Here is a 26,149-nt window from a genome sequence, read left to right as displayed (position 1 = left end):
TCGAGAGGAAAGGAGAGCCAGGTTTTTGTCGTTTGTTTTCTGTTTTTGTTTTTAATTTTTTTTTTTTTTGGCATTATGTTTGTTGGAGAATTCCGTGTGACCGTTTTTCATAAAAAAGAAAAAAGTCTATTGGAAAAAACGAAGCATCTTTCTGTGTCCTGTTTTTTAGAGTTGTGTGTGGTTTGTTTTTTTTTGTCGTCGTGGTCACCTATCGTCTGTGGATCAGCGACGCGTACGGGGGGGCATGCGAGGTCAAGTGCCTGCCTCCCTCTCCCCTGTCCCAAATGACAGCCAGGCCCAGGCGGTGAGTGGAAGGGGTGGGACTGGCCAAAGGGTCGCTGCTCTGTTGCAGCAGGTACCTGAGAGACCTCCCTTCCTGGCTGGGGAGGTCACAGCAGCGGGCCACCAAGTACATAAAAGGTTGTTACAAGGAGGAGGGAGAAAAATTGTTCTTCCTAACCTCTGAGGACAGGACAAGAAGCAATGGGCTTAAATTGCAGCAAGGGCGGTTTAGGTTGGACATTAGGAAAAAATTCCTGACTGTCAAGGTGGTTAAGCACTGGAATAAATTGCCTAGGGAGGTGGTGGAATCTCCATCATTGGGGATTTTTTAAGAGCAGGTTGGACAAATACCTGTCAGGGCTGGTCTAGATAATACCTAGTCCTGCCTTGAGTGCAGGGGACTGGACTAGATGACCTCTCTAGGTCCCTTCCAGTTCTATGATCCCCACCTGGCTGCCCGGGACAGGGGCAGAGTGAGCAAGAGCGCACCCTCCCTTCCGCCCGCCCCCCCCCCCCCCATGCTTGGCCCCTGTTCCCGGCAGCTGAGCCCAGGCAGGGAGCGGGTTGCTGCTGTCACCTCCCCAGCCAGGCTCTCTCAGGCAGCTGCTGTGCTGCGCAGAGCAGCGACCTTGAGCAGACGGCTTGAGCCTGGGAGAGCAGCCAAACATGCGGCAGGAGTGGGGGGGCAGGTGCAGCAGGAGAAGGACAGAGCCCCTCTCCCCCCACAGGTAACATGGGGTGGGCAGAACGCGGCAGCCCCAGGCTGGGCACGGGGGGGAGGGGGTGTCACTGGGCAGGGGAGATACATGGGGCAGTCACGTGTACTCCCCATTAGATTGTGCCCCCTCTACGCCCCCCCCCCACCCCCATGTGGGGAGGCAGGAGTTGTCTACTCTCTGCAATGCAGTGAAAGCCCTCCTGCTCCAAACAGTCACTGTAAAATTGCCTCGGCCTGATTGCCTGTCTCTGACTTCTTGGTCCCATGTGCTCCGTTTGGTGCTACTCCAGGGAAGTGCACACATATATTTGAATCCATCCCTGTTTAGGAAAATCCTTTATGTATGTGCTTAAGTCTCATGGGCTTCAATGAAAACTAAGCGCATGCTTAAGTGCTTTCCTGAGTCTTTGTGAACAGAGAGAGGGTCTCTTCCAACTGCAACCTCAGCCTTGGATCTCAGCCAAGCTGCACTCTTTTCTTCTCCTATAAACACCATTCAGAAAGGTCCTGCAGGCCAAATCATGCCAAGAGTTACAGCCAGCCCACTCCTCTGCACAGGTGTGAATGACTGCATCAGTCTGACTGTTCCCTACATCTCAATATGGAATAGAATCCGCAGCTGGCTCTGAGCGGTGTTGGCTCAGCAGAGATAAGAGGCAGCGAGAAGTTAGTTTACGCTCTGAATCAGTAAAGCATGTGTCTTAACTGAGGTGTCAGTCCTATGTGCTGACTCTAATGCATGCAGGAGGGCAGGTCTGCTGAGTGAGAAGGTGCCGTTTTTACTGAGTCACTTGTCCGCGTAGAACTGTGCTTTTAACAGCTACTGAGGGACCAACACAGGTTGCTTTGCTTGATGGAGACGGCATTCTCATAAAGATGGCTAACATTGTGCTCATTGTCTTTGGGGAGATGGGGGTGTGGTCTCGACACAGAGTGTCTCCATGTCCGTGGATTTGCTTACGCACTGAGATTTACCAAGGAGCAGCCGATAGACCACTGGTGTGTATACCTGTATTGGGCCAGCTCGAGACTCATATGCACCTCTCCTAACGCAGCTTCTGAGCTGTGCCCGAAGGCACCCATGCTGTCTGCACTCTAACAGACAATGGACTTTGGGCTGCTCCCAACCTGGGCCCCATGTACTTGGACAGGGCCATGTTCTGGCAGCTACTGCCTGGCTTCTGGGACTCTGAATGAATGTTTTCTAGAAGCAGTAAGACACACCACACTGACCTCCTCCCGTTCCCCTGGGCTCCCAGAAGCCACCCTATCAAGGAGCTGCACTAGGAAGTGAGATACCCAGAAGGCAATGTACCTTCAAGGGTGCAGCATAGCCCAAGGGTGGGCACAGGGCAGAACCGCCCCTACTATGACATGGTTAGGATACTATCCCACACGGTGCTGTTACTCCATACGCTGCTATCCTACTGCTTCAGTTGCCAATGGCTCAGGTGTCTAGGAGAGATGCGGTCTTAGTGCTAATGGTCCTGGGTTCAGTCCACGCTGTCTATTAAGTGTGCCGTCAAGCTTTGGTACACCCTTACGCTGGGTTAGCTGAGAGCGGCCAAACAGATGCGTTGTGGATTTGTGACAGCCAGATTTAGGCGATTGAGTTTGACACCCTCTCTGAGTGGCCCTCCCTAGGGGTGCAATGGTCTAATTACACAGCACCCAACAAACCTGGCTCCGAGCACAAGTCTGATGAATGCTCTGCCCTGCGTCTGGAGCACTCATCGCTCCCAGGGTGGGGAGCAGAGAGGAGGCACGTGCAGGTTTTGGGGGCGGCAGGTAGATGCCTGCAATGCAGCGGAAGGAGCAGTGCAATGAATGAGGTATGGGCCACTGCAGGAGCATCAGTGCCAGGCTCCTGGTGGGGGGGAGGGATAGCTCAGTGGTTTGAGCATTGGCCTGCTAAACCCAGGGTTGTGAGTTCAATCCTTGAGGGGGCCATTTAGGGAGCTGGGGCAAAAATCTGTCTGGGGATTGGCTTTGAGCAGGGGATTGGACTAGATGACCTTCTGAGGTCCTTTCCAACCCTATGATTCTATGGAATCATCTTCCTTGGTTGTTCTCAGCCAAAGGAGTAATCCAGGGCACCTCTGTAGCCAAGGAGATGGTGGCTGGAGCCGAGGGAACAAGAGTGACCTTCAGGCCTGGCTGCCTTGACCCCAGGTGGGGAAAGAAGTGAGTTAGCCTGGACACGTTGAGCCCCCAAGCTAATGTTTGGCTTGCTTGGAGCCTCTGCGCTGGGCAGGGGGGACAAGGTGAAAGGGGTATTGGGGGAAATGTGCATCAGTCCTGCACTGCCCCCAGTCTGGCTTGGGGTGTCTGCTGCCTGGGCTGTTCCTGCAGAAACTGCAAGGCTGGATTGTGCTGGATACTGTTCTACCAGAAAGCTGGGGAAAGCAGTGGTGCTGATGGAGAGCCACGCACCCCTGCTGAGCCCAACTACCTCCTGGCCAAGGCACATGTATTTTCAGTACCTGTGGTGACACAGGGTGGCTGCACCTCACTGTCTCCTGGCTTTCCCAGTTCAGCACTGGAAAAGCACCATTAGCACAGTAACTTCCTAACAGGAGCCAGATGTAGCCGTCTCTAAGAAGCTGCAAGTAACAGCCAGTGCTGCATGGATAGGGCAAGTCTGCCATTGGGAGCACGCAGCCTAGAATGAGACAGGACAGGGCGCGGCTGGAGGGGGGGGCAGAGACAAGGACAGGAGACGTCTCTTAAAATGAGACTGGCCAGAAGGGAGGCAGTGGCTTTCCAATGTTGGCTGCCTGCAGCATGTAAGCAGGCCTGATTCCCACCCCAGCTGCTCTGGCCAGCTCAGCTAAGCCATGGCGTTTCACTCGCAGTCTCCCATGTCCCAGGGAATGCCCATCAGCTTGGCTAAGATGCCTGTTCCCGTTTCAGGGGATTCGGGATTCAAACAAGCTAACCCAGCTGAGCCAGGAACCTGTCCACCTGGAGTTTAACCTCAAGCCCTTGTCTCACAGCACTAGGTTTTTCTTTCGGATCATGTAAGCTTCCAAACAAATCCATCACTGGCCTCCGAGGTCCTGCTGGAGACAACTTAAAAAGGGCCTCTAATTAGGGCTGCCTTGGATGTTGAATGACCGATGCTAGTCACCTGCCTTTCAGGACGGCCATGCACCCACAGTGCCCATTGATTTCGACTTTGGATTGTAGCAACTAGCGAAGGCAATAGACCATCTGTGGGTGTACGGTGCACTACGCTGCATCTTATTCCCTGCCTGGCCGCCTTCCCACACGTGAGCAGCCTGAGCTTTGAGCCAATGAGAAAATTGCACCATTAAATTGATTTAGTTACACTGGTGCAAAGCCCGTGTGTGGACACTCCTAATCTGGTTTATTTTAACTAAATGGGGAAGAGGTATAAACTCAACCACGCTAGATGCTCTTAGAGCGCAATGAGGTTCCTGCAGGTCTAACTAGATCAGTTTAAATTCACCCTGTTGCATTTTTCTCCGAGAGCTTAGCCAACACGGCCAATCTTACACAAAGGCGCTGAGTTAGAACTCAGCAGAGTGAGGTCAAGGCTCCCATTTTCCTTGCGCCACGACCCCACCTCCCCCCTTCAGGCCTGGGCACTGCAGAAGGAGACTTGGTTATTCAGTGTTTGGGTGTGTCTTGGCACTTGGCTTTGACAGGAGACGGCCTAATAACCATTTACCTCCTGCCCAGGCCTGGTTGTGCGGCGGGTGTGCAGCTGCCCCATGGCACTGGTGCTGAAGGCCGGCTGAGGTGCTAGTTTTCAGATGGCGACTTCCTAGGGACATCCTCTACCTTTTTTCCAGCTTCCAGGCATCCCATGGACTCAATGGGCCAGCACAACCTGGGGCGTCCCCGAGGCGCGTGCCTGGAACGGCAGGGCGGGGCTGCTGCTGCGTCGTGGATGGCTTTTATTGTTGGTGAACGCCCAAGGAAAGCAATTTCCCGCCTCTCTCGAGGCTGAGCCCAGCCCAAGGAGAATGCTCTGCATTTGTGGTGGCACTCGCCGTGGAAGGCTATTTTAGAGGCATATTTAGGCTCCTAGCAAGCTGCTAACAGCCCTCAAGGTGGCAAAGTCTGGCTGGCCCCAGCTATGATGTAGCAAAGAAGCAGGAGGCTTCTGCCCAGAGCCCACCTCTCCCTTGACAGGAATATGCTGCAAGGCGGAAGGGCGCGGTCAGCACAGCTCCTGCCCCCGTGCGGATTGTTTGGAAAGACCTCATGGTGGGCGCATGCAGAGGGGGCCTTTACCTGACATCCCACCGGATGGGGGAGGAGGTTTTTTTCCCAAGCCGTGACAAGGACTGCTGCCTTTGCCCCACTGACGGCCTGACCCCCACAATCCAATGCTCCTGTTCTTTTGGGAGCAAAGGCTCACAGGTTTAATTGTCTAATGGTGGGGTGTGAGTTACGGTTTTACTTTGTGATCTAAGCTGAATAAAATGTATTCCTAAACTGGGCTTTAAAAGCCTGGGTAGGGCAGTGTGAGTTAGGGCCATGCACGCAGTGCCAGGAGGCAGAAACTCTGGCGGTCTAGGCCCATCTCTTCCCTGACTCACACCCCGAGCCCCATGAGGTAGGGCAGTGCTATTATCCCCATTTTACAGGTGGGAAACTGAGGGACTGTAATAACAGACCCGCGGCTGCCCCAGGTCCACTGACTGGGACTGGGGCTGTGGGGCTACCAAAGGGCTGTACAGACTGTGCTGGAAGGGATGGTGGGGCAAGGGCGGCACCCTGCTTTTGCCCTCTAGTCCCAGAGGGGCAAAACTATTCAGGTGCCTAACTCCCACTAAAATCAATAGGTGGTGGGCACCTAAATACCGCTGAGGCTCAGTGACTAGCAAATGGCTGCTGGCTGGCTGCTGACTGTCCCCTCTGGCCAGACCTCCCCCAGCAGAGAAAGGAAGCGAGCCGGGGCCTGCTCTCTGGTGCCTTTTACAAAAAACAGAGTTTATTCATCAGCAAACACACAACAGCAAAGTGACAACTAAGACAGCGACACAGAGACGGGACGAGGCCTGAAACCCCTCCTGAGAGAGATGCGCATTAGAGTCTTTAGCTTAGCCCGGCCCGCAGCCCACGGCGCTACTGCCCTGTGGATGCAAACAAAGATGTTTCAGCAGCACTCTGGGATGAGGACGCTGGCACATACGCACCCGCACGCCCAGGGGGGAGCCAACTCCAGAGCGAGCCAGGCTCCCTCACAAACAACCCTGTGTGTTCAAGGGAACCTGACAGCAGCTGGGCTGAGACATGATGCTGCTTCCATCCTGCTATGTAGTGAGTAGCCCCTTAATTGCCCGTCTAGCTTGGCCTGGGGGTATTTTCAGGGGCAGAAAAGAACGTACTGAAAGGTGCCAACCTCCAAGTGTGGCTTGCAGTTAATGTAGCCCTACGTTTATGGACACACACACTGGACAAGCTTAGATGGGAGGCTGCACGTGCCACTAAACAGTCATATTGCACCTGTAAACCCTGCCGGTCAAACACACGTGATTTGGCTTTGATAAGCTGGTACAGGCTATAAAACGGCCCTGCTCAGCCGGCCCATACGATGTTTGCTTAGTTGCAAACCGCGTGCTAGTGAATCAGCTTGTATTTGTCACACGACTGGCTCCTTCACACAATGCCACTTGATTTGTCTTTTCTGCAATTCCCAACGGCACCTATCCCAACCGAGATGTTCAACGCTTCTGGGGGGAGCGGCTACAGAAATGGAGTGTCCAGTTCCCCTCGCTGACTGCAATTTTCAGCCTGCTCTTGAAGGCAGCATCGTGGACTTTAAATGCACTGCTGAGCCCAGTCGTAAAGCATTTTTTTATAATGGGTGTTGGTGTGGAGGACAGGCATAAATTGCACGCTAGGATTTTCCTGGAGGACTCTTTTAGCTGACCAGGGCCCATCATAGGGTGACCAGACAGCAAATGTGAAAAATCAGGACAGGGAGTGCGGGGTAATAGGAACCTATATAAGAAAAAGAACCCAAAATCGGGCCTGTCCCTATAAAATCGGGACTTCTGGTCACCCTAGCCCATCATCACTGAAAAGATCACATGAGAGACCCAGACAGGTTCTACCACAGTTTAGGCTCCCTTCCATTGATGGGCCAAGTGCTGAGCAAATCTCTCCAGACGTGACCAGTCACCCCAATTAAAAAAGAACAAAACAAAACTGGCATTGGCTTTGCCCATGCTCAGGCTGTGTTTTCCAGCTGCTTTCCATGCCACCCTAGCCAAGGAGTTTGTTGGCAGGCACATTTGTGTGGCCAGCCACTTTAAATCAAATGTTGGAGGCTAGTCAAAGGCAGTGGCTTTTTGAATGGGAAATGTGAGGATTGGACCCAAGTCATTCTCATCCCGGAGGTGGGGGGGGAACACCACAAACAATAGCGTCTCCCTGGGTTGGCCAATCAGAATGAACCAAGATTACCACCCCTTCCCCCTCAATGTCACATACACACCAGCAATGGCTGCTGGACAAGCTACAGGACAGAGTGACTCATTTACAATAGTGAATCGGCTTGAGAAAATGACAGCAGGCGGCGAGGGTGGATGGCCCGATTAGCTCCTACCCACTCAGCTCTAGTTAGACCCATGATCGCATTCTGTAACGACCCAGCACTGGCCAGGGTGAGCACGCGGCCCACTGACAGCTATGGTGTTGTAAGCGCTCCGCTGCCGTGACGGTACCTGCAGTGTAGGCGGGAACAAAGCCTGCCGGACGCATGTCCAACAAGCCATGTGTGTGTGTCCCGCCATTTGGCGTGACGCAAAGAGCTGAGGCTGGACGCCTGTGCTCATCGGGTATGGCCTTTCCCCAGGAAGAGGCAAGGGAAACCAGCAAGCCATTGGTCTCCAAATGTGGGGTGTGTGCAAGTAGTTTGACACAGGCTTGAACCTGCTGTGTGCAAATAAGGCTCTAGTACATGAGGCCTGGCCAAGCGCGGCTTCAAAACTGTGGTCTAGCTCCGTTCCCGGCCCGGGGTAGAGTATGGTGGCTCCACCACAGTTTGGCCCCATTCACCCTGGCCACCAAATCAGCAGCCCATGTTGCCATGGCAGTTTAGGCTGTGCGCCAGCCTGTTGGTACAGCGCCACAGGTGTGCGTCACCTCCTGCCACCCATTAAAGCCCACGCCAGGCCCATAACTAGATTTCTTCTTTGGTGTGCTATAGGCGTCAGCTACGCTGTGCTGGCGCTCTTGTGTGCTGTGGTCACACCATAATTAAATCCCAGGTAGGTCGGGAAAGGCAGCTGGGAAAGCACAGGGGACAACCAGCTTTGGCATCGGCATGGCCTGGAGTCGTGCCGTGTGGGCTGGCTGGCAGCAGATCTGTACAGTGGACATTAATGGCTCAGAGGCCAGTAGCTGGCACTCAAGCTTACACAGCACCGGTCCTGGGGTTTGGCAAAATATGTTCGGCAAATACTTCCTCTGTCCAGGTCTTTAAGTAACACTCTCAGCAGCGAGCCCAGTTAAAATGCGGACTGGGCTTCTCTGCATTGCAAAAAAGCACCATGATGGGCATTAACCCTGCTATAACTGTGGCCTCTGTGTACGGTGGGGTGCAGACCTTCGGGTCCCTATACACCACAGTTGAACCTATGCTTAGCAACTACCCACGCGGGTCAATCCAAGCCGGTGCTTGCAGGTTCCCTGATCAGTGTACATCAACCCAGCCAGTTGGGCTCCTCCCCATCGGACCTTCCACACGGTTGTGCACCAGAAGAGGAGCAAACAGAACTATGAGACGGGAAAGGGTGAGCGTGTGGCCATATTTCTGCACCCGTTCCCGCTAAGCACTAAGTGCTGATTGGCCAGTACTAACCTCCCTCTGCCACCAGCGTTCACAATTGTCTCAGCCAGTGCCCCTGAACAGCCCTGTGGATGAGCTCTTAAACCAGGGGTGGCCCACCTGAGCGGGAGCCAGAATTTACCAATGTACATTGCCAAAGAGCCACAGTAATACATCAGCAGCCCCCTATCAGCTCCCCCCCCCCCAACTTCCAGCACCTCCTGCCCACCGGCAGCCCCACCGATCAGCGCCTCCTGCTCCCTCCCCACACCTCCTGATCAGCTGTTTCGTGGTGTGCAGGAGGCTCTGGGTTGGGCGGGGGAGGAGCGAGAGCATGGCAGGCTTGGGGGCGGGAACGGGTGGAGTGTGGGCAGGACCTGTGGCAGAGCCAGGGGTTGAGCAGTGAGCACCCCCTGGCCCATTGGAAAGTTGGCACCTGTAACTCCAGCCCCGGAGTCGGTGCCTATACAAGGAGCCGAATATTAACTTCTGACGAGCTGCATGTGGCTCCAGAGCTACAGGTTGGCCACCCCTGTAATGAAGCTATAGCCTTGGTGTCACAGCCACCGCTCTTGCTGCTGACTGATGGAGCGTCGGCTTTGACTCCAGTGGTTGGAAGAAGGGAGATCTGGCTCCTCTCCCTGTTGTTGCTGTGAAGGGCTGATTGGCCAGGACCAGCAACCAAGATGTGTTGCCGTGGTCATGGATGTGCTACAATATTAAATCGCTCTCTCCATTGATATAAACCTGGTCCCACTGCATGGGGCAAGGGCACACTGGAGGGAGCTAGGCACTTTCTGAAAGGGTTAGGTAGCACATGTAACTGCTCCTAATCAGGAGGGGTGGGATGGACGGGGCAGAATTAAGTAGTTGGGGTGCCCTCCCTCCCCCGATCCTGAATAAAATCTGGTGGTGAGGGCTTTGTCACTGAGGCAAGCAACCACGTGATCCTGAACCCTTCCCAAACACTGGTCCCATCATGTCTTCCCACGCACCAACCAGCAGGCCATGGCCCTCACTGAGCTTGCCTTGGCCGGTGCAAGAGTCTGGGGGAGCTGTGGATGCTGGAGGCTACCGCTCTCGCTGACGTGCTATCAACATGGAACCCCAGCAGCAGGTATCGGCTCAGGGCAGATGATGGGGCCAGTACCATGGGTGGGGCAGTGTCGCCTCCTCTCCTGCCCTGCCCTTCCTCAGCCATCTGCACAGAGATCTGAAACCAGAGGGGCACATCCACATGCCGGCCCACTTGCATTGATCTCCCAGAAATGGCTCCAAACAACTGCCTGGCCCTGGCAGACGAGGCCTAGCCCTGTTCTAGCTTGAGGCTGGTCAGCCCTGGCTTGGGAAGCTGTGCTAATTGTGCTCTGGGCCCCTACAGCAGCATCCAGTTGACGCTCTCAATGTGCTTTACAAATACTTCTGTGAATGACCCACCCCATCCCCAGTGAACGTACTATCATCAGCTCCGTTTTGCCCAGGGGACCAGTGGCAGAGCTGGGAAGGCCTCTGAGCTGACCATCCTCTGATGGCTAGACTGCTCTCCCTCTCCATCAGCCCCTTCCTGGGAAGAACAGTTTAAAACCAGCCCCGGCGAATTCATTTCCCTACTTACTTAGCCTGACTCCAACTCTCAGCTCCTCTGATTCACCAGCTGTCCCTGCAACAAAGCTGGGCCATTGGGAGTGCGAGGGAGTGTGTTTGGTGCCCTGTCCCTCCACTCAACTTGTCTGCCCTGCTCTAGCGCACAGGCTGCTATGAGCAAACATTCTTTTACAGCACACCACTCTCCCGCCCAGGCCCAGCGGAGAGGCGGGTGTTGGCGGGCGAGGCGGGAGATGGAGCCATGTACTCGTATTCCCTACAAAGCCACGTACTTTTTGGCCATGTCGCTTCCCGTGTCGCTGCCTCTAGACAATTTACACTAGCTGAACTAGCTCTGCCAAATACTTTATTATTTCTTTAAAATGGATTGATTTCCTTCGCAGCACATAGGACAGCAAATGAGTCTGGAATGGCTGACACACAACTCTAGAGCTATTTGGGGCGGTACATTTGACAGCTCGGCCTTTCCTGTACCGTTTTCGGGGGCTAGCCTACAAAGTGACCTTATGTAGCAACCACTCCAGACCCAGCTGTGAAGTCTGGCTCCAGAGCCAAACTCCCTCAGTGTATGGGGAAGGTGGCTTGGTTTGGGAGACTCTCTGAAGACAAGCTAGACCTCATCAATCCACTCTTCAGAGCACAACTCTCTTAAAACAAGGCAAGCACAGTCTGTGGCTGTTTTGCCACTAGCCCTCTTTTTAAAAACCATTCCTCCTCGCTCATTGGCTCAGGGATAGTTGGCCTAAAGTGCCTGGCTGCCACTAGCTATAGCTCAGGGGTTTGAGCATTGGCGTGCTAAACCCAGGGTTGTGAGTTCAATCCTTAAGGGGACCATTTAGGGATCTGGGCCAAAAAAAAATTGGTCCTGCCTAGTGAAGGCAGGGAACTGGACTTCATGACCTTTCAAGGTCCCTTCCAGCTCTATGAGATAGGTATATCTCCATACATTATATTATTATAAGGCAGCCTGGCTCCTGACCATGCCCCCGCCAGCTCACCCCAACAAGGCATCGAGCAGTTGGCTGGGAGGCAGTGTCGTCACTGCAGTAGGAGTGGTTGACACGGCTCGTTTTCTGTCCATCAGCCAACTCAGCGCTGAGGACGTGTTTTCAATGTAGTGCTAGATTCTGTGTGAGCACACGATGCTGGCAGACAAGTGTTGCTAGGTTACACGGAAGGGAGGACTAGGCCCCTCCACTGCAGGCGAAATTCTCTGGCCTGTGCTATGCAGCAGGTCGGCCGCCCAAGAACATGATGTTAATCCCCTCCGGCCTTACACTCTGTGACTCTGCATAGAAAGCAGGGAAGGATGGCAAGGAACCATTAGCGGAAGTGGTGCAGGGAGCATTGTGCTGCAAAGGAAAAGGCTTTGTGCCATGACTAAAGTCACATGGCTTTGAGACTGCAGGCCCTGGCCACTTAGGGTATGTCTACACTGCAACTGCAATCCTGCAGCTGCCCCATGCCAGCTGATTTGGGCTCGCAGAGCTCGGGCTGTGGGGCTGTTTAATTGGAGTGTAGACATCCACGTTTGGCCTGGAGCCCAGTCTCTAGGGACCTACAAAGTGGCAGGGTCCCAGAGGTTGGGATGCAGCCTGAGCTGGAACGTCTACACTGCAAGTAACCAGCCCCGCAGCCAGGGGCGGCTCTATGTTTTTTGCCGCCCCAAGCACGGCAGTCAGGCTGGTAACGCGGATTCGAAGCTGCGGGCCGGCGGACCTCCCGCAGGTATGCCGCCGAGGGCTACCTGACTGCCACCTCCCGCGGCTTGTCGCCCCAGGCACGCGCTTGCTGTGCTGCTGCCTGGCGCCACCCCTGCCCGCAGCCCAAGCCCGTGAGCCCATGTCAGCTGGCAGGGGCCAGCTTCAGGGTATGTCTAACCGCAGTGTACACCAGGGATCAGCAACCTTTGGCACGCGGCTCGCCAGGGTAAGCACACTGGCGGGCCAGGCCGATTTGTTTACCTGCCGCGTCTGCAGGTTCGGCCGATCGCGGCTCCCACTGGCCGCGGTTCGCCGCTTCAGGCCAATGGGGGCTGCGGGAAGGGCGGCCAGCACATCTCTTGGCCCGCGTCGCTTCCCGCAGCCCCCATTGGCCTGGAGCAGCGAACCGCGGGCAGTGGGAGCCGCGATCGGCCGAACCTGCGGACGCGGCAGGTAAACAAACCGGCCCGGCCCGCCACGGTGCTTACCCTGGCGAGCTGCGTGCCATAGGTTGCAGATCCCTGGTGTAGACCGACCGCAAATGCAGCCCGTGACCACCCTTGCACTGTAACTGCAGGGGATGGCCAAAGCTCAGCACCATGCCTGGATGACTTTGTTTAATTGTTAGTTTCACTGCCAGTGACAACTGATCAGGTATTTCTAGTCAACTGGCAGGATGACCCAGGTGCAAGCAGACACACCTGTGCTTGGTTTGATTCCCCTGAGGAAAAATCTATTGATTTCCCCATAAATAGCTTAGACAGCTGCTCTGTATTACAAAAAAAAAAAAAAAGGAAAAAAAAGAATATGACGTCCTCTAAAATATAGTTAAAATATTACAAAATGAGCTACGTGCACATATAAAATTTATGGAGCAAGCAGCTCGTCTCAGTATTTGTTATCATGTACTTTACGATCTAGTCCAAAGATCATAAAACTGGCCAGGGTCTCTCTACTTGATACAGTCATGCCTGTACTTTGCGGCTCTGTGCAATACATGCTCATCACGCAGATAAAAGAAACCAGTGGCACATAGTATGCTCCCCCTGGACGCAGTGATACGTCACTGAAAGAGGAGACGGGGCACATCTGCAGCACCACTCAGCGTTTAAAACTCACGGCTCAGGCTCCTGAAACTCATGAGAAAGGTTTACAAATCATGAGATTTTTAAAAATATAGTAAGACTTGGGTGCTTTTTATTTGCCTTCAGGGATTTGGGGATTCAGGTTTGTTTCTAGAACCAGGAGGGCTGGAAACGTATATTGTTTGAATTAAAGCTGAGGTTTCTAACGCCAGGCGCTGGGGCTTATGGAAAACGCCAACGACCAGGAGACTTGCAAGAGTATGCAACGTGGAGCTGCAATTTACAAGGGGAAAAAACCCTACCCCCATTTCAAGTCACCTTAGTGGCTTATGCAGGACTGAAGCAAGCCTTGATTGTGGCACAACCTCTGGGCCTCTCTCTAGGGCTCTGCACATTCAATAGAGAGGCAGTTCTAGTTACTGGGATGTTCTTTTATGGGGAGGTGTCAATAGTGGGACTTGGGCATGTGGGCCCCACATGAGCTCTGTGCTAGCTGAGCCGAAGAAGCCGCTCCATCCTACTCTCCAGTGATTGTTCTATTCTCCACCCCGCCCTCCTTAACGCCTGCCACTGTCCCGGGGACCAGAGTGGAATGGTCACTGAGCACGTGCCCTGCTCTGGGGATGGACCGAAGAGGGGAATGGGAGAGCTAAGCCCTTGGGTCTTTCAGGGTGACTGGTGGAGCTGCTGTGTCTCCACGGGCAGGAATTCCTAGTACAGCATCACACTGGGGAGGCTGGAAAAGGAAGAACTGAACTTTCGAGAAGGCTCAGTCTGCACTAGCAAACTGCATAACCATCAATCCCTCCCCAGAGGTGATGGCAGTGGTGGAAGCTGCAGTGTGGAGAGGACACTGGGGCTTTTGCCTGCTTGTCACCCACCCCTACTTCAGCATTTGCTAGTGTAGACAAATCCCCGAGGACAGCAGAGCAGCTGCTCCTAGGTTCCATTCCACTCCGCTCAGGACCCATTCTCTTGGGAAGGGGCACACCCCCTACAGCATTACACTCCCAGGGCCACAGTAACAAACACCGGGCAGCTTAGTTGTGGTGCCTGCTATTGATAACTCCTTCCCCACTCCTACCCCATTGAGGCCAGTGGGGGTTTGGCCAGTGATTACAATACAGTGTCTCATTCTAACGCAGCATCTTTCTGTCGCCGCAGGTCTTTTCCCCTCCTCTTGCCCTCTGTCAGGCTCTCTCTCTCTCTCTCTCCCGCCCCTCTATCACTGCCCCCTCACCTTGCAATGTCTCCCCACTTTCCCATCATCTCCTCTTTGCATCTCCCTGGCACGCACACTCAGTCTTGGGTTTACACCTGCCACGTGTCAGGAGCGCTCTGGGGAGCTGTGATAGTCATGACGCAGCAGGATGGTGCCGGGCGGTGACGTGTACTGCAAAGCGGCTGCGTGCGGGTCTGACGACCAAGAGGCTGGACGGTAGGATGGTGGTGGGAATATGCACAGGTGGTATAGCCAAGGGGTCCATTTTATCTCAGAGCCAAAGACCACCACAAACGTCTGACACAAACGCCATCACATTCCCACCAGTCTCAGCACCCTGTCCTTTGTGTGCACACGCTCTCTGGGTCAGGGTGGGTGGGGACACCCCACGCCCTTGTACAAAATCGGGAAACTACACCTCAGGAGTCTCCTCCCCGCTCTCCCCTGCGGGGTGAAATGCTAAGGCAAGGGGTGCAGCGGATGGGCAAGCCCCACTGCTCTATCCCCCAAGGAGCTGGAGCCCTTCTAGTCATGAGAAACGGCTCCATGGCGGTGGCACATATCAGCTGGACTTCCACGATTCACCCGCCCCCTCACATTTGTTTTTAATTTGTCACCTGGGAACAGCCAAGTGTCGATAGGGGATAATACCTCAGCCTAGACCCATAGCTGGCTGGGAAATCCCTGAGCCAAGCTTATCCCTGGTTTAACGCCCTGGACTTCAGTGGCGTTACACCAGGCATGCGCTAGACCCACTATATCCCCTAATGGGTATCCGGCGTCTGTAAAGTTCTGCTCCACTAATCCAGCCCCCGCGAGGACCTGGCAGGGGTGGGGCGTGGGGGGAGAGATGAGGCCAGCCTAGAAGCACTGAGCTCGCCCACAAGAGCAAGCAGAGAGGAAGCTAAGTCGGGGGTGGCCATTTCAGGGCGACACCCACTGTCATCCCCAAACTTCTGTGCCATTGCTGAAGCCAGCGATGACTCACTGCAAACACCTCTTGGCCCTGCCTGTAGCCAACTCGCAGGCCTGAGGATCGGCTCCATCCTTTCAGTCCATCAGGCCAGGGGCCTGGAAGGGGGATTAATATTTCAGGGATCAGATTTTGGCGAGGGTGGGAACTGATTAATAAATACAGGACAGATCATTCCCATTCTCCTTGCCTCCCCAGCCCAACCCACCTGCCCCCTTCTCCTGCACCCCGTCCCGGCACAGAGCTTCTGCACCCTCAGCCGCATCGCCCACTCAGTACCCCGCCGTGAAAGAGCTGTTGTAGGTTTCAGTGTGGAAACAGGTACTGTGAGACGTACTGGTGAGGCTATAGGCAAAGTAGGCCACGGCGGAGCCCAGCGTCAATCCGGTCATATAGGACACAGTCATGGTGTTACCTGCAGGAGAAGGGGAACGGGGAAGAGAAGCCAGGAGGTTAACCCTCATCTGCCAGACATGCGCTGACGGCTCAGACCCTAACAGGGTGCCAGGAGGTGTCTCCACTCATGCTCCTGGGCCCCGCCGGATTTGGGACAGAGGTTCCCCGCTCTAGCTCTAATCCGTAACATACCCCCCAGAGCACATTGCTGGCAACCCAGCGCCAGTGGCTATGCTACCAGGCCAAGGGAGAGTGAGGGTGCGTCCGGTCACTGGTTTGTGCCCTGCAGTGGATAGGGGTGCAGCACTCTGGCTCCACAGTGGTGTGAGCTGGCGTGGGGAGCCTTAGAGCAGGAATTGGATCAGCATGGGCAGGAGGCAGCCACCAGGAGGGCAGCTCTACCCACCCAAAGGGACAGCAGGATCCTCACACCCGCGTTGACCTCCTGCCCCTCCGCTGGACCCAGTTCAGCCCGAGAGGGAGCCCCAAGCATAGGTGTTCTTAGAAATCGGGCTTCTGGGGAAGGACTCCCATACTGGGCTGGCACCACTGGGTAAGTCATGCTCGGCACCAGCGCTGCTTGCAAAACGACATGCAGGGCAGCTGGCACGTCGGTGCATAGCCAGGCTTCGTGCGGAGGCAGCACTCTCTGGCCTGCAGCTCTCTGAGCCTGGGGGCTATTGCAGGGATAACAAGGAACAGGAGAGGGACTCGACCACCCATTGAGGCCTGCTTCCCACCAGCAGCCGTTTAATATTTGGGAGTGATCCAACCTCTTCCTCTCTCCCCACCCAGGCACAGCTGGTCTCTCATCATGGACCTGGTTCCATGCACACGGCATCTTTTCCCCCACTGGCCTGCCCACACCTACCACATCCCACAGCAATGTCTGCCGCAATGCATTCTGGGTACATCTGGGCAATCTCCCACCTGCTCAACTGCTGCTTCCAAGTGCACATGGGAAGTTGAAACGCAGGTGCCAATCATGTTATAGGGTCATGAGCAATGGCAAACCACAGCACATTATCTGGTTAGGAGCCATGGGGTGTGTGGCCATGTGTTAAGCCAGCTAAGAACTCAGCAGCACCTGTAGTGCAGATGGGCCCGAAGTCGGGAGCAGTGACAAGGGTGTGGCAGTACAGCCTGGTCCCCTTCTAACCGTGGGAAACACAAATGGAACTTGTGACGCTGTGGGTCCAGCCAGCACTGTCCCTGCCTCCCTATACGGCTCCTGTGAGCGGCTGGCATGTGTCAACACATTACTCCTCCTACCTGCCAGTTCCCGCTGCTCCGGGCTCACTTTGCCAGCAGCCAGGATCATGGGTACGCTGCCAAAGTACCCATTGGTGATCCCCATGAGGAGGGAGAAGATGCAAGGCCAAGCGGGGTGGTTGAAGGTGGGTTTCCCACTGGGGTACACGCACATTATAAAGAGGGGAATGAAAATCACTCGCAGACAAGAGTAGATGAGAAGGTGGGTCCCTCTCCAGTCATAAGGCAAGGCAGCCAGGATCTAAAACACAGAGGGAAAGTCACATTGTGTTGTAAAGTAAAGAGATTTTTGGAGTAAAAATCTAGATCAATAAAACGCGAGGCTGTTCAGGAGGCCGACCTAGACTCAGTGGTAGTTTCAGAGCAAAAAAGCCACTGGAAACAAACAGGTCTCTAATGTGGGATCTGAAGGAATCCAAATTTAGCCCATCCTCAGTAACAATCCAACTCCATTTAGACCAGACCTCAGTCCAAACACACACCAACCACATCCTTAATAACACACCAGACCAGCAGACAACCCGGTTTTATCGGATTGGTTTTCTAATAGGAGAAGAGGGAAGACAAAGTCTGTAAAAATATGCACTGCAGGAAGTCACGAGCCACTCCGAGCCCATGGCCTGAACCTGGGCAACTGACTCCCAGTTCTCTTCCACAGCAGGGTAGACTGGCCATCAGACGAGACCTGTTCCTTAATAATCTACTGCCCATCTGGCACCTTAACGGCTACCCACCCTCCCCAAGGAAGCCTGCACAGAAAGTCTAGCCAGGACCCCTCCTACCTTGCCTACAAAGTCCGAGAGGTTGAAGACAGCCATGATTAAGATGGGGAGCCACTCCCCAAGAGTGCAGTTGCGGATCTCCGACTCCAGCCCAGGAAAGAGGCACAGTGTGATGAAGTAGGTCATGGCTATGGAAAGCATGTAGGCCCAGATCACCCTGGAGACAACGTAGCGATGGAGCATCATGTCTGGAGGAGGACACCAAAGCAACTCGTCAGCTTATTACTAAACCCACACTCTTGCCCCTGCAGAGCACGGCAGTGAGAGGTTCACCTCCACCAGCCTTCGCCCGGGTCTAGAGGCGCTCACAAAGGCACTGATTAGTTCTGCACATGAACGGATGCTTTCCCAGCATGTGGCAGAGACGTATCAATCCAGAAGACCACACTGGCTTCTGCCCTCAGAACTCGGACCCCATCTCCCACATTGGAAACCCATTTGCCCTTGCCAGACTCCATTCCTTGAACAGTGGCCCAGGTTCAGGACTGGTGTAAACAGGTGCTGTTCAAATGACTTCAGCAGAACTCAGGGCTGAATCCAGCAGGCTACCTAAGCAGTCTCTCTGATTTCCATCGGACACTAGAGATGTATGAATGCTGTAATTCCACATGTTGTGTACATGCCACAACTGCAACTCCGGGGAATAGCTAATTTACACTAGCTGTGATCTCCCTTTCCTCCCCTGCCCCCTGTGAGGGCAAAAAAGTGAGAGAGACTGCGGTAGCTGGCAGTGTTGTTTTATGTCCAGTGCTTGGCAGAAATGTTGCCTCAGACTCCCTGTGATGTGCATCATGAGATTACCTCACTTTGGCCTAAAAGTTTCTCTGTCTCTACTGCTGTTCAGCGCAATGTGTTGGATAGATTCCACCTCCCACACCAGAGGCAGCTGCATCTCAGAGATGCTGTGTGTATCTAGAGGGCGACGCATTTAGGGGTGGAAGGTCTATCCTAGGGATAGACGTCTATGGCTGCCATCACAGTAACCTCTGAGTGCCTTGCGGATATTGATGAACTAGGAGCATGTTTTCATCCCCTTTGTGCAGATGGGGAGCCGAGGCATAGAGAGAATAAGTGACTTGCCCAAGGGCACATGAAAATGCTGTGGCAACGGAGGAGCTGACCCCAGATGTCCCGAGCCTTCAGTAAAGGAATATCCTTCCTCCCCCAACGACACGACAGAAACGCTCACACGGACGCAGTACTATAAAAAGGGGACAGTTCCACTTTAAATGGCAGCCTCCGAAAGCCCCTTTAAGTGAGAGTGTTGTCCCTGCCAGCTAGAGCAAAAGACAAGCGCGCTCGTCACAGCGAGTGCTGGCGAGGGTCTGGACAGCCTGGCTAGCGGGTCCCTGCAGCTGGACTCTGGCGTCCTACCTCGGAAGCTGGGCCAGCTCCTTTTGATTCTTGGTCGAGGGACGTCAAACCTCACGTAGGTGCCGCTGCCAGCCAGCTCAGTTTCATGCCCCAGGCTGCCCGGAGGGGAGCCCACCTGCCCACAAGGCCGATTTTCCTGGGGAAAGCACAAGAGGGATCAGGGTAGCGTTGAGCCAGGGGGTATTTTGCAAGGAAAAGCTCAGTGGGAGGAGGGGGAAAGACTCCGGGAACGTATCCGGCTTGATGTAAGACCGTCCTGCTGTCACTAGCAAAGCCAGAATGGATGAGGTCAGTGGCTCTAATACACTCCATCCAGGAAGGGCAGAGGGAAATATGGGTTAGATTGAGCGATCAGTTTATGTGCCATGCTAGGACACCCACCTTTATTGTAGAGATTTATATACAATACTTCAGTTCTCTCTGCACCAATGCACCAGTAGAGGGCGCCACATACCTCCTAAAAGAGGGGTTCTCGCATTTTTCCATAGTGTGCACAACAATGGAAAGCAGGTTGTCTTGTAGGCCCATCTCCTCTCCCATTCCGGGCTGCACAGCCCACCTCCCCTCCCGTGCCCAATCGCGTACCGTCCCTATGGCAACCTCAGCAATTGTTTGCACAGGATAGTAATGGTAGGAAACTCTTAAAGGTCTAATGTCACAGCTACAAGCAAAGAGCAGGGGCCAGCGTGCAGAGATCAGGCGGCCTACCAGAAAGGGCTGAACCGGCGACAGGGTGGCAACCCCTGTCCTACAGCCAATGAGATGCAGGCCAATTATCACACTCATTCATGAACATCGTCTGTGAGGGGCTGGAGCACGGAGCACTGCATTTCTAGCCCACCACTCTGCCTGCGAAGCTGAAGGAGCAGCCCTGCTAATGCCCTTCGGCAGGGACTTGTGTGGCAGACAGACCGTGATGAGAAGCAAAGCATGGTTCTCATGCCAAACAACTGACACCACTGGTTGGAGCTGCTCCCATGGGCCCAGCTTGCCGCTTTCCTGGGTCTGGGGGCAGATGCTGTGCTCCAAGTTCTAACCCAACTCTGGGTTCTGCACCAAAAGGCCGCCTGGACCAAACCAATGCATCTTTGTACACCTTTGTCAGTCCTTCCCATTTTCCTAGGAGATAGCTTCCCCAGCACATCAGCCTCAGGCCAGCAGCAGGAGGCCCAGGTCAGAGGCAGCAGAACCCCAGCGGGATCTAAAAGCTCTGGCACACCCGCCCACATAGCACAGAAAGGGAGACTTACGAATCTGACGTCCTCTGCAGTGACGTCGTGGTGAACCCTGTATCCGGTGCCGTGGTCTGGGACCCCTTTGCCCTCAGGTGCGCCCTCCCGGGAGCAGGCGGTGTAGTACCGGACAAAATGGGTGCGCTTCACCAGCAGGTGGAGAATGAAGCACATGAGCTCGATGCCGATGGAGATGAAGAAGAAGATGATGGTGTTCTCCTTCTCATCCGACAGGAGGAGTTTGGTGAAAATGCGGCTGAGGGAGATGATCACCCCCGCGGTGCCTGAGTGGAAGAGAGCACAAACAGGCCCGTCGGCACAGGGGGTCCAGGGACAGCGCACCGCTTAATGGCCAGGGCTGCAGAGCCATTCTGGAGCGGGTTTGAAACCCACTGACAAGGACAGAACCCAAGATGTGACTCGGTGGCCAGGCCAGGCCTGTCTTGGCCTGGCCCCAGAGAGGGGCACTAACACGTACTGAGTGGGCTGGTGTGGGCTGGATGGAATGAGAACTGACAACTGCTGTGAGCCAGCGGCTACTCTGTGAGCTGAGATGATTTCTGTCAGTAAAGCTGATTCCCCAGTACTTCCCCCAGCAACACAGGAGAACAGGCACCTGGTCCCGGCCTTGTTTGCTTTGGAGTTAGCTGCAATGGGGGAAAGTGAGTGGAGAAGCCAGTGGCGCAGCACTTTTATCTCCCCGACAAAGGGGTGAGGCACAGGAACTGTCTGTTCTCTCTCCCTGCTGTGAGACGGCTCATCTCCTGCTGGGGGAAATACAGGGGAATCGGCTCACACCACACAGACCTGGCGCTGCCCCGTCAGCTGGCAGTCCCTGGCAATGCTCGTGCTTTGCCCTCTTGGGTGTTAGCAGCAGCCGCACACGTGCAGAGCAAAGGGAAACAGCGTCAGATCAGTGCATGCACCCCTCTGCCAGTCAGTGTATTTCCCCGAGGAACCCAGGAGCTAGCACTAGGCAGAGTTACAATGCCAGAGTTTTCATGCCCCTCCGTGCAAGCGGAAGGGACAGGCCAACCACACTGAGTGCTGTTCATTACCCCAGCCCATGGGAGGGGGCAGCCTTTCTTTCTGGCCCACATGCCCACTGTAATTACAGTTTTTCTCTGTCTGGCGTAGGGCCAGCTGGCCACTGACTCATGAAAACACCAACCAAAGACCAACGAATTTCCCCATCAGTCAAACTATCAGTGCGAGCACCCCAGCTGTCGTCAGTTAGCGCATCTGCCAATGGTAGGTGGTGAGCGTGCCCACCACCTGCTAGTGTGTGCCAAGGCCAACGGGTCTGAGCACAGCAGGATGTCAAATCCATTATCCCGGCCAATGGCTGTTGACTTTACCAGGAAAAGACTAACGCCTCTTCTGGACAGCAGCACCTGAGGAGCGAGCAGCATGCCGGTCGGTTTCCAGCGAGCCATCTCAGGGAGCAGGGCTGGAGACGGAGCGATGGCTGGGCTGGCTGGGCCAACGTACGCTGGCAATGGGGGATGGAGCGGTCTTCTAAAGAAGACTCAGCTAATAATGAATGAAGGCCTTTGCTGTGTACATTGAAAGATGGGCTGCAATCTAACTGGGATAGAGGTCACCCCTACCCCTGGTCACAGCAGAGACTCTATCCTCTGTTCTACTCGCTGTAAAATGCCCTGCGACATGAGTGTGCTGTCTGCATGCTGCTCCTCCTATCCTCCCCTCTACAGAGCCAGAGAGACAGCTGTAGAAACACGGCTGTTACATCTACACTGCAACAGTGACTGCAGCACGTGGAGACATACCCGAGCTAGCTACCAACCGCAGTGAAGCACAGGCTTCAGCATGGACTAGTCACCCGAGTAAGTGCCCCGGGTCCCAGAAGGGCTTGTACAGGCCGCACGGAAGTCCAGGCCACCACAGCTTCACAGCTATGAGCACTCGGGTGAGCTAGACTCCAGCTAGCTCAGGTATGTCTACATACGCTGCAATCATACCTCTGTCCTCGGCGCAGCCGTACCCCGTGTATGCGACTTTGCTCTGGGCGTAACGTTACCAGATTGCTAAAGGCGGGCTCCGCCTAGACCTCTTAGCTGGAGAAGTCACATCTCTCAGCAGCATCTTCCCCCAGAACCTGACATTGTGGTGGATGGACCATTGCAACCCGCCTCTGTCTAGGTCTACCCTGTCAGCTAGGGATGCTCCCAGCTCCCGCAGCCAAACCCGTGTGAGCTTGAGAGCACGGGAAGCAGCAGCACGGCTAGCCACCCCAAGCACAAATCGCCTGAAGCCTGTGGGTATGTACTCAGGGCGGCCAGCCCATGAGGCTGATCATGGCTGCCCGTGCTACCGTGGCTAGCACAGTAGCTTGATGAGAGCTAGCATGAGTATGTATGCGCGAGCTGGGAATTACATCTGAGCTCCAAGCATAGACGTCGTCTCTGTGTCAAGCCGGGGGTCTTTATTACACGTGCCAACTAATGATTACATCCAGGAGAATGGGCCAACTAAGGACGCACTGGCCAATGTGCCAGCCAGCAGCTGGCTAATAAGCCTATTATCTAATCCGAACCGCGAGTCGCTCTGCCAGCTAGCAAGCTTTGAGACTCCAGGGTTAGGAGGATACTCACTCTCGCCAGTCATCACCCCCTGGGTGTACCGCTTGGGCAGCATCCCGGTGTAGCCGTAGAAACTGGATTGCTGCACTTAAAGAGAGAGGCGCGCCGAAAAAAGAGAGGAGAAGAGGTATTATTCCCTACCCACAATTCCGCGGGGATCTAGCCCAAACATATTGCTGGGACTCCTACCGAGGTCCCTGGAGCGGTTGAAGCAGAAGAGGTTGGTGCAGTTCTGATTCAAGACAGCACATGCTTAACTTTAAGCTCATTGTAGCTGGGGAAGGACTCAAGCAGGTCTAAGTGCTTTCAGGAATCAGAACCGCCTTCTTCACTCTTGCCAACGCTATAAGAAGACAATACTGTGGAAAGGCACCAGCTCTCGGTCCTGGATACCTCCGGCCCATGAGAGCCCAAGGTACTAAAAGCCAAACTGTAACAGGGTGTTGGGGCAGGGGTGAGGGTGCAGATTGAATCTGGTTGTTTACAGATGTGAAGCATCACACGAACGACTTGTGTTCCAGAGTGTTAAACAGCATCATAAAGAAAATCATAAAAAGGTTGTAAACACACCTGGGCTAGCTGGTGCTAATTAGCTGCAGAAGGCTGGGTTTTTACGGGATGAAATATGGTCGGCGAATAAAAATCACCCACTTGGGGATTGCCCTGGGATTAACAAGTCCCGCTGCCCAGCAGCTGCACGGGGCCCTGGAATTTCATTATTCCAAAGCATTCAGTCACAAGGGAAAAGGCTTTGGTTAGCACAGTAACCACTGGACTTGATGGCTTTTGGGTTACTAATATTTTCAAAATGAACCAGAAACTCAGCAGCTGGAACAGCAAGCGGTGATTCAAAAATCATAAATGCGTCTCCATAGCTCAAAAACGGGCACTTCACAGAGCCCAAAATGGGAGGAGGAACACCCCACCCCCACACACACACACACTTTTTTCACCAAACAAGAGGTGGGGTTCAAGTCACGTTCTTTTCTAGCTAATCTATCTGCCTGGTACTCGTATGCCCCACCCCATCAGCACTTCCCAACACAACTAACAAACCAGCCAGGCCAGCTGGCAAAGCAAGGAGCAGCGGTGGCTCTGCTGATTTCCCCCAGCTTGGGATCTGGCCCCATTGACTGACCTGGTGATGCGAGGGATGCGTGTTTGATTGATGATGGGCTGGGGGGGGGTACGGAGTTTGGTATTTGGGGGTTCCAGGAGAAGGTGAAAGCCCCCCAGGCCATCAGGCAGCACTTTATGCAAATCAGGGTAATGTTATGCAAATACATGCCATTTAATGCAAATCAGATATCTCCTGGTTTTCGCTGGCAGGTGTGCATGCTGCTTCATGTGCTATGGGTTATAGGGTGTTCCCGGGATCTGAGAAGAGCAGATGTAAGTGACTGAACAAATCTACTTCAGAAGAAGAGTAGGGAGATGGTTCAGGGAGCAGGGATCTGGAGTTTCAGGCAGCAGCAGGTGGCCCATCAGGGGCTGCAAACCGCTGAGTTATATGGACCCAACAGAAATGTCAGAAGGTTTGTTCCTGCTTTGCCTTGCAAGGAAATAGGATCTTTGAGGGGAGGGGCAGTTTCCCCCTTCCAGATACTCCCCTCTCTATTTTCAAGCAAGCCTTGTACCCTGAAACAAGACTCTGCTCTCCCCAAAACCACCTGGCCTGTCCTCCTTGTGCCAGTCTTCACATACCTGTGCAGCCGAAGGCCACGACCCCTACGGCTATCAGGTTAATAGCATACGCTTGCCTGTGGGTGAAGAGCTCCAACCAGACATCGCAGATACTGACGAAGAGAAGGGGACCCAGAGCGAACAGGTATCCTGCAGCGAACAAGATGGACACGGGAGTCAGGGGCCAGAGAGCAGAGCTGGCAGCCAGCCTTTGGACTGGCTCCAGACAGCGATGTGATGAGTTCGGCAGCCTGCGGAATCCCAGTGAAAACCCAATGGGCCAAGCGCCAGAGCCACTGGAACAGCCTGGAGGTAGAGTGCGTCCCTGCACTGAGGCGGAGATGGAGTTACAGAGCAGATGAACAAGGGGCCAGAGAAACCCCGTTTCTTTCCATCTACACCAATATGGATATGGCTTTAGTTATTTAACTGCTTATGGGGCAGAATGGAAGCCTAGGCATCAACATGTGGGTTCCTCGTGATGTTTGAGTTTCTAGGCAGCCAGATGTTTGGGCGTCCAAATGTCTGCCTGATCGTATTTCTGGTGTCCAGCTAATGGTGTGTCTGAAAGTTTGGGTGTTTAATTTAATATATGGAGATATCCTATCTCCTAGAACTGGAAGGGACCCTGAAAGGTCATCGAGTCCAGCCCCCTGCCTTCACTAGCAGGACCAAGTACTGATTTTTGCCCCAGATCCCTAAATGGCCCCCTCAAGGATTGAACTCACAACCCTGGGTTTAGCAGGCCAATGCTCAAACCACTGAGCTATCCCTCCCTTCCAGTTTACACTGGATGCTGGGCTAAATCTAAGTGACTGGGTGGCCTGAGGCTTGGGTGAATGGAATATGCTTACACTGCTTTGCACATGACCAGCCCGGATCTCCCAACCCCCTTCCCCCTGGAAACTGAACAGAAGATATCTGCACACACAACACGCATCTCGTCCTCGCTGCTGGGAGATCAGGCGGGGAGCAGAAGTGACACTCCGGTACTCTGAAGGGGCCATGGACGGGCAATGATATCTCAGTGCTTGCAGCCTGTTCCCAGGTCAGTTGGTGGAGACGCGCTGGAGACGGGAGTAGAGTCCATCCTTCTGGCAAATGCTAGCCTGACCGCTTGCACTGATGGGATGGGACAATAGCCAAGGAAATATGATAGCCCCAGAATGCGGGGGTAGGCTTGGGTCCTGTCCGGATCCCTGGGGCAGGGGAAGGAATTGGAGAGACCTACCCACAGAGATCCTGGTGTGCAAACTCAGCAGCTCCACCAGGGCGTTGTTCAAGATGACGGCTACCAAAGCTACCAGGATGTAGGTGAGGCTCATATCAAACACAATGGAGGTCCCTGCAGAGCAACAGAAGAGGTGAGGGCAGTCAGCAACGCTCCAAGAGCAGCGTTGGACTAAGTG

The 26,149-nt window shown here is 54.3% G+C and overlaps 1 protein-coding gene across 2 annotated transcripts in view; it reads right to left on the bottom strand.

Moving 5' to 3' along the window:
* Nucleotides 1-5,944: 5,944 nt before the first annotated feature.
* Nucleotides 5,945-26,149, bottom strand: part of SLC29A4 (solute carrier family 29 member 4) — a 30,286-nt gene continuing 10,081 nt past the window's right edge. The window contains exons 4-12 of one of the 2 annotated variants that reach the window (XM_024102308.3): nt 25,972-26,085; nt 24,762-24,890; nt 23,070-23,144; nt 20,473-20,738; nt 19,223-19,358; nt 17,849-18,036; nt 17,067-17,307; nt 15,736-15,813; nt 5,945-6,108 (exon numbers count right to left, since the gene is read on the bottom strand). In XM_024102308.3, coding sequence (XP_023958076.2) covers nt 6,101-6,108; nt 15,736-15,813; nt 17,067-17,307; nt 17,849-18,036; nt 19,223-19,358; nt 20,473-20,738; nt 23,070-23,144; nt 24,762-24,890; nt 25,972-26,085 — 1,235 coding nt within the window. In that variant the 3' untranslated portion in view covers nt 5,945-6,100. Of the gene's footprint in view, nt 6,109-12,969; nt 15,814-17,066; nt 17,308-17,848; nt 18,037-19,222; nt 19,359-20,472; nt 20,739-23,069; nt 23,145-24,761; nt 24,891-25,971; nt 26,086-26,149 lie in introns of those variants that run through there. The other variant, XM_005289077.5, reaches the window with a different exon arrangement.

The sequence above is a fragment of the Chrysemys picta genome, chromosome 10, assembly GCF_011386835.1.
Source record: "Chrysemys picta bellii isolate R12L10 chromosome 10, ASM1138683v2, whole genome shotgun sequence".
NCBI classification, from domain to species: domain Eukaryota; kingdom Metazoa; phylum Chordata; order Testudines; family Emydidae; genus Chrysemys; species Chrysemys picta.
The sequence above is the reverse complement of the archived record's forward strand: the minus strand, read 5'-3'. Positions and strand labels throughout refer to the sequence as shown.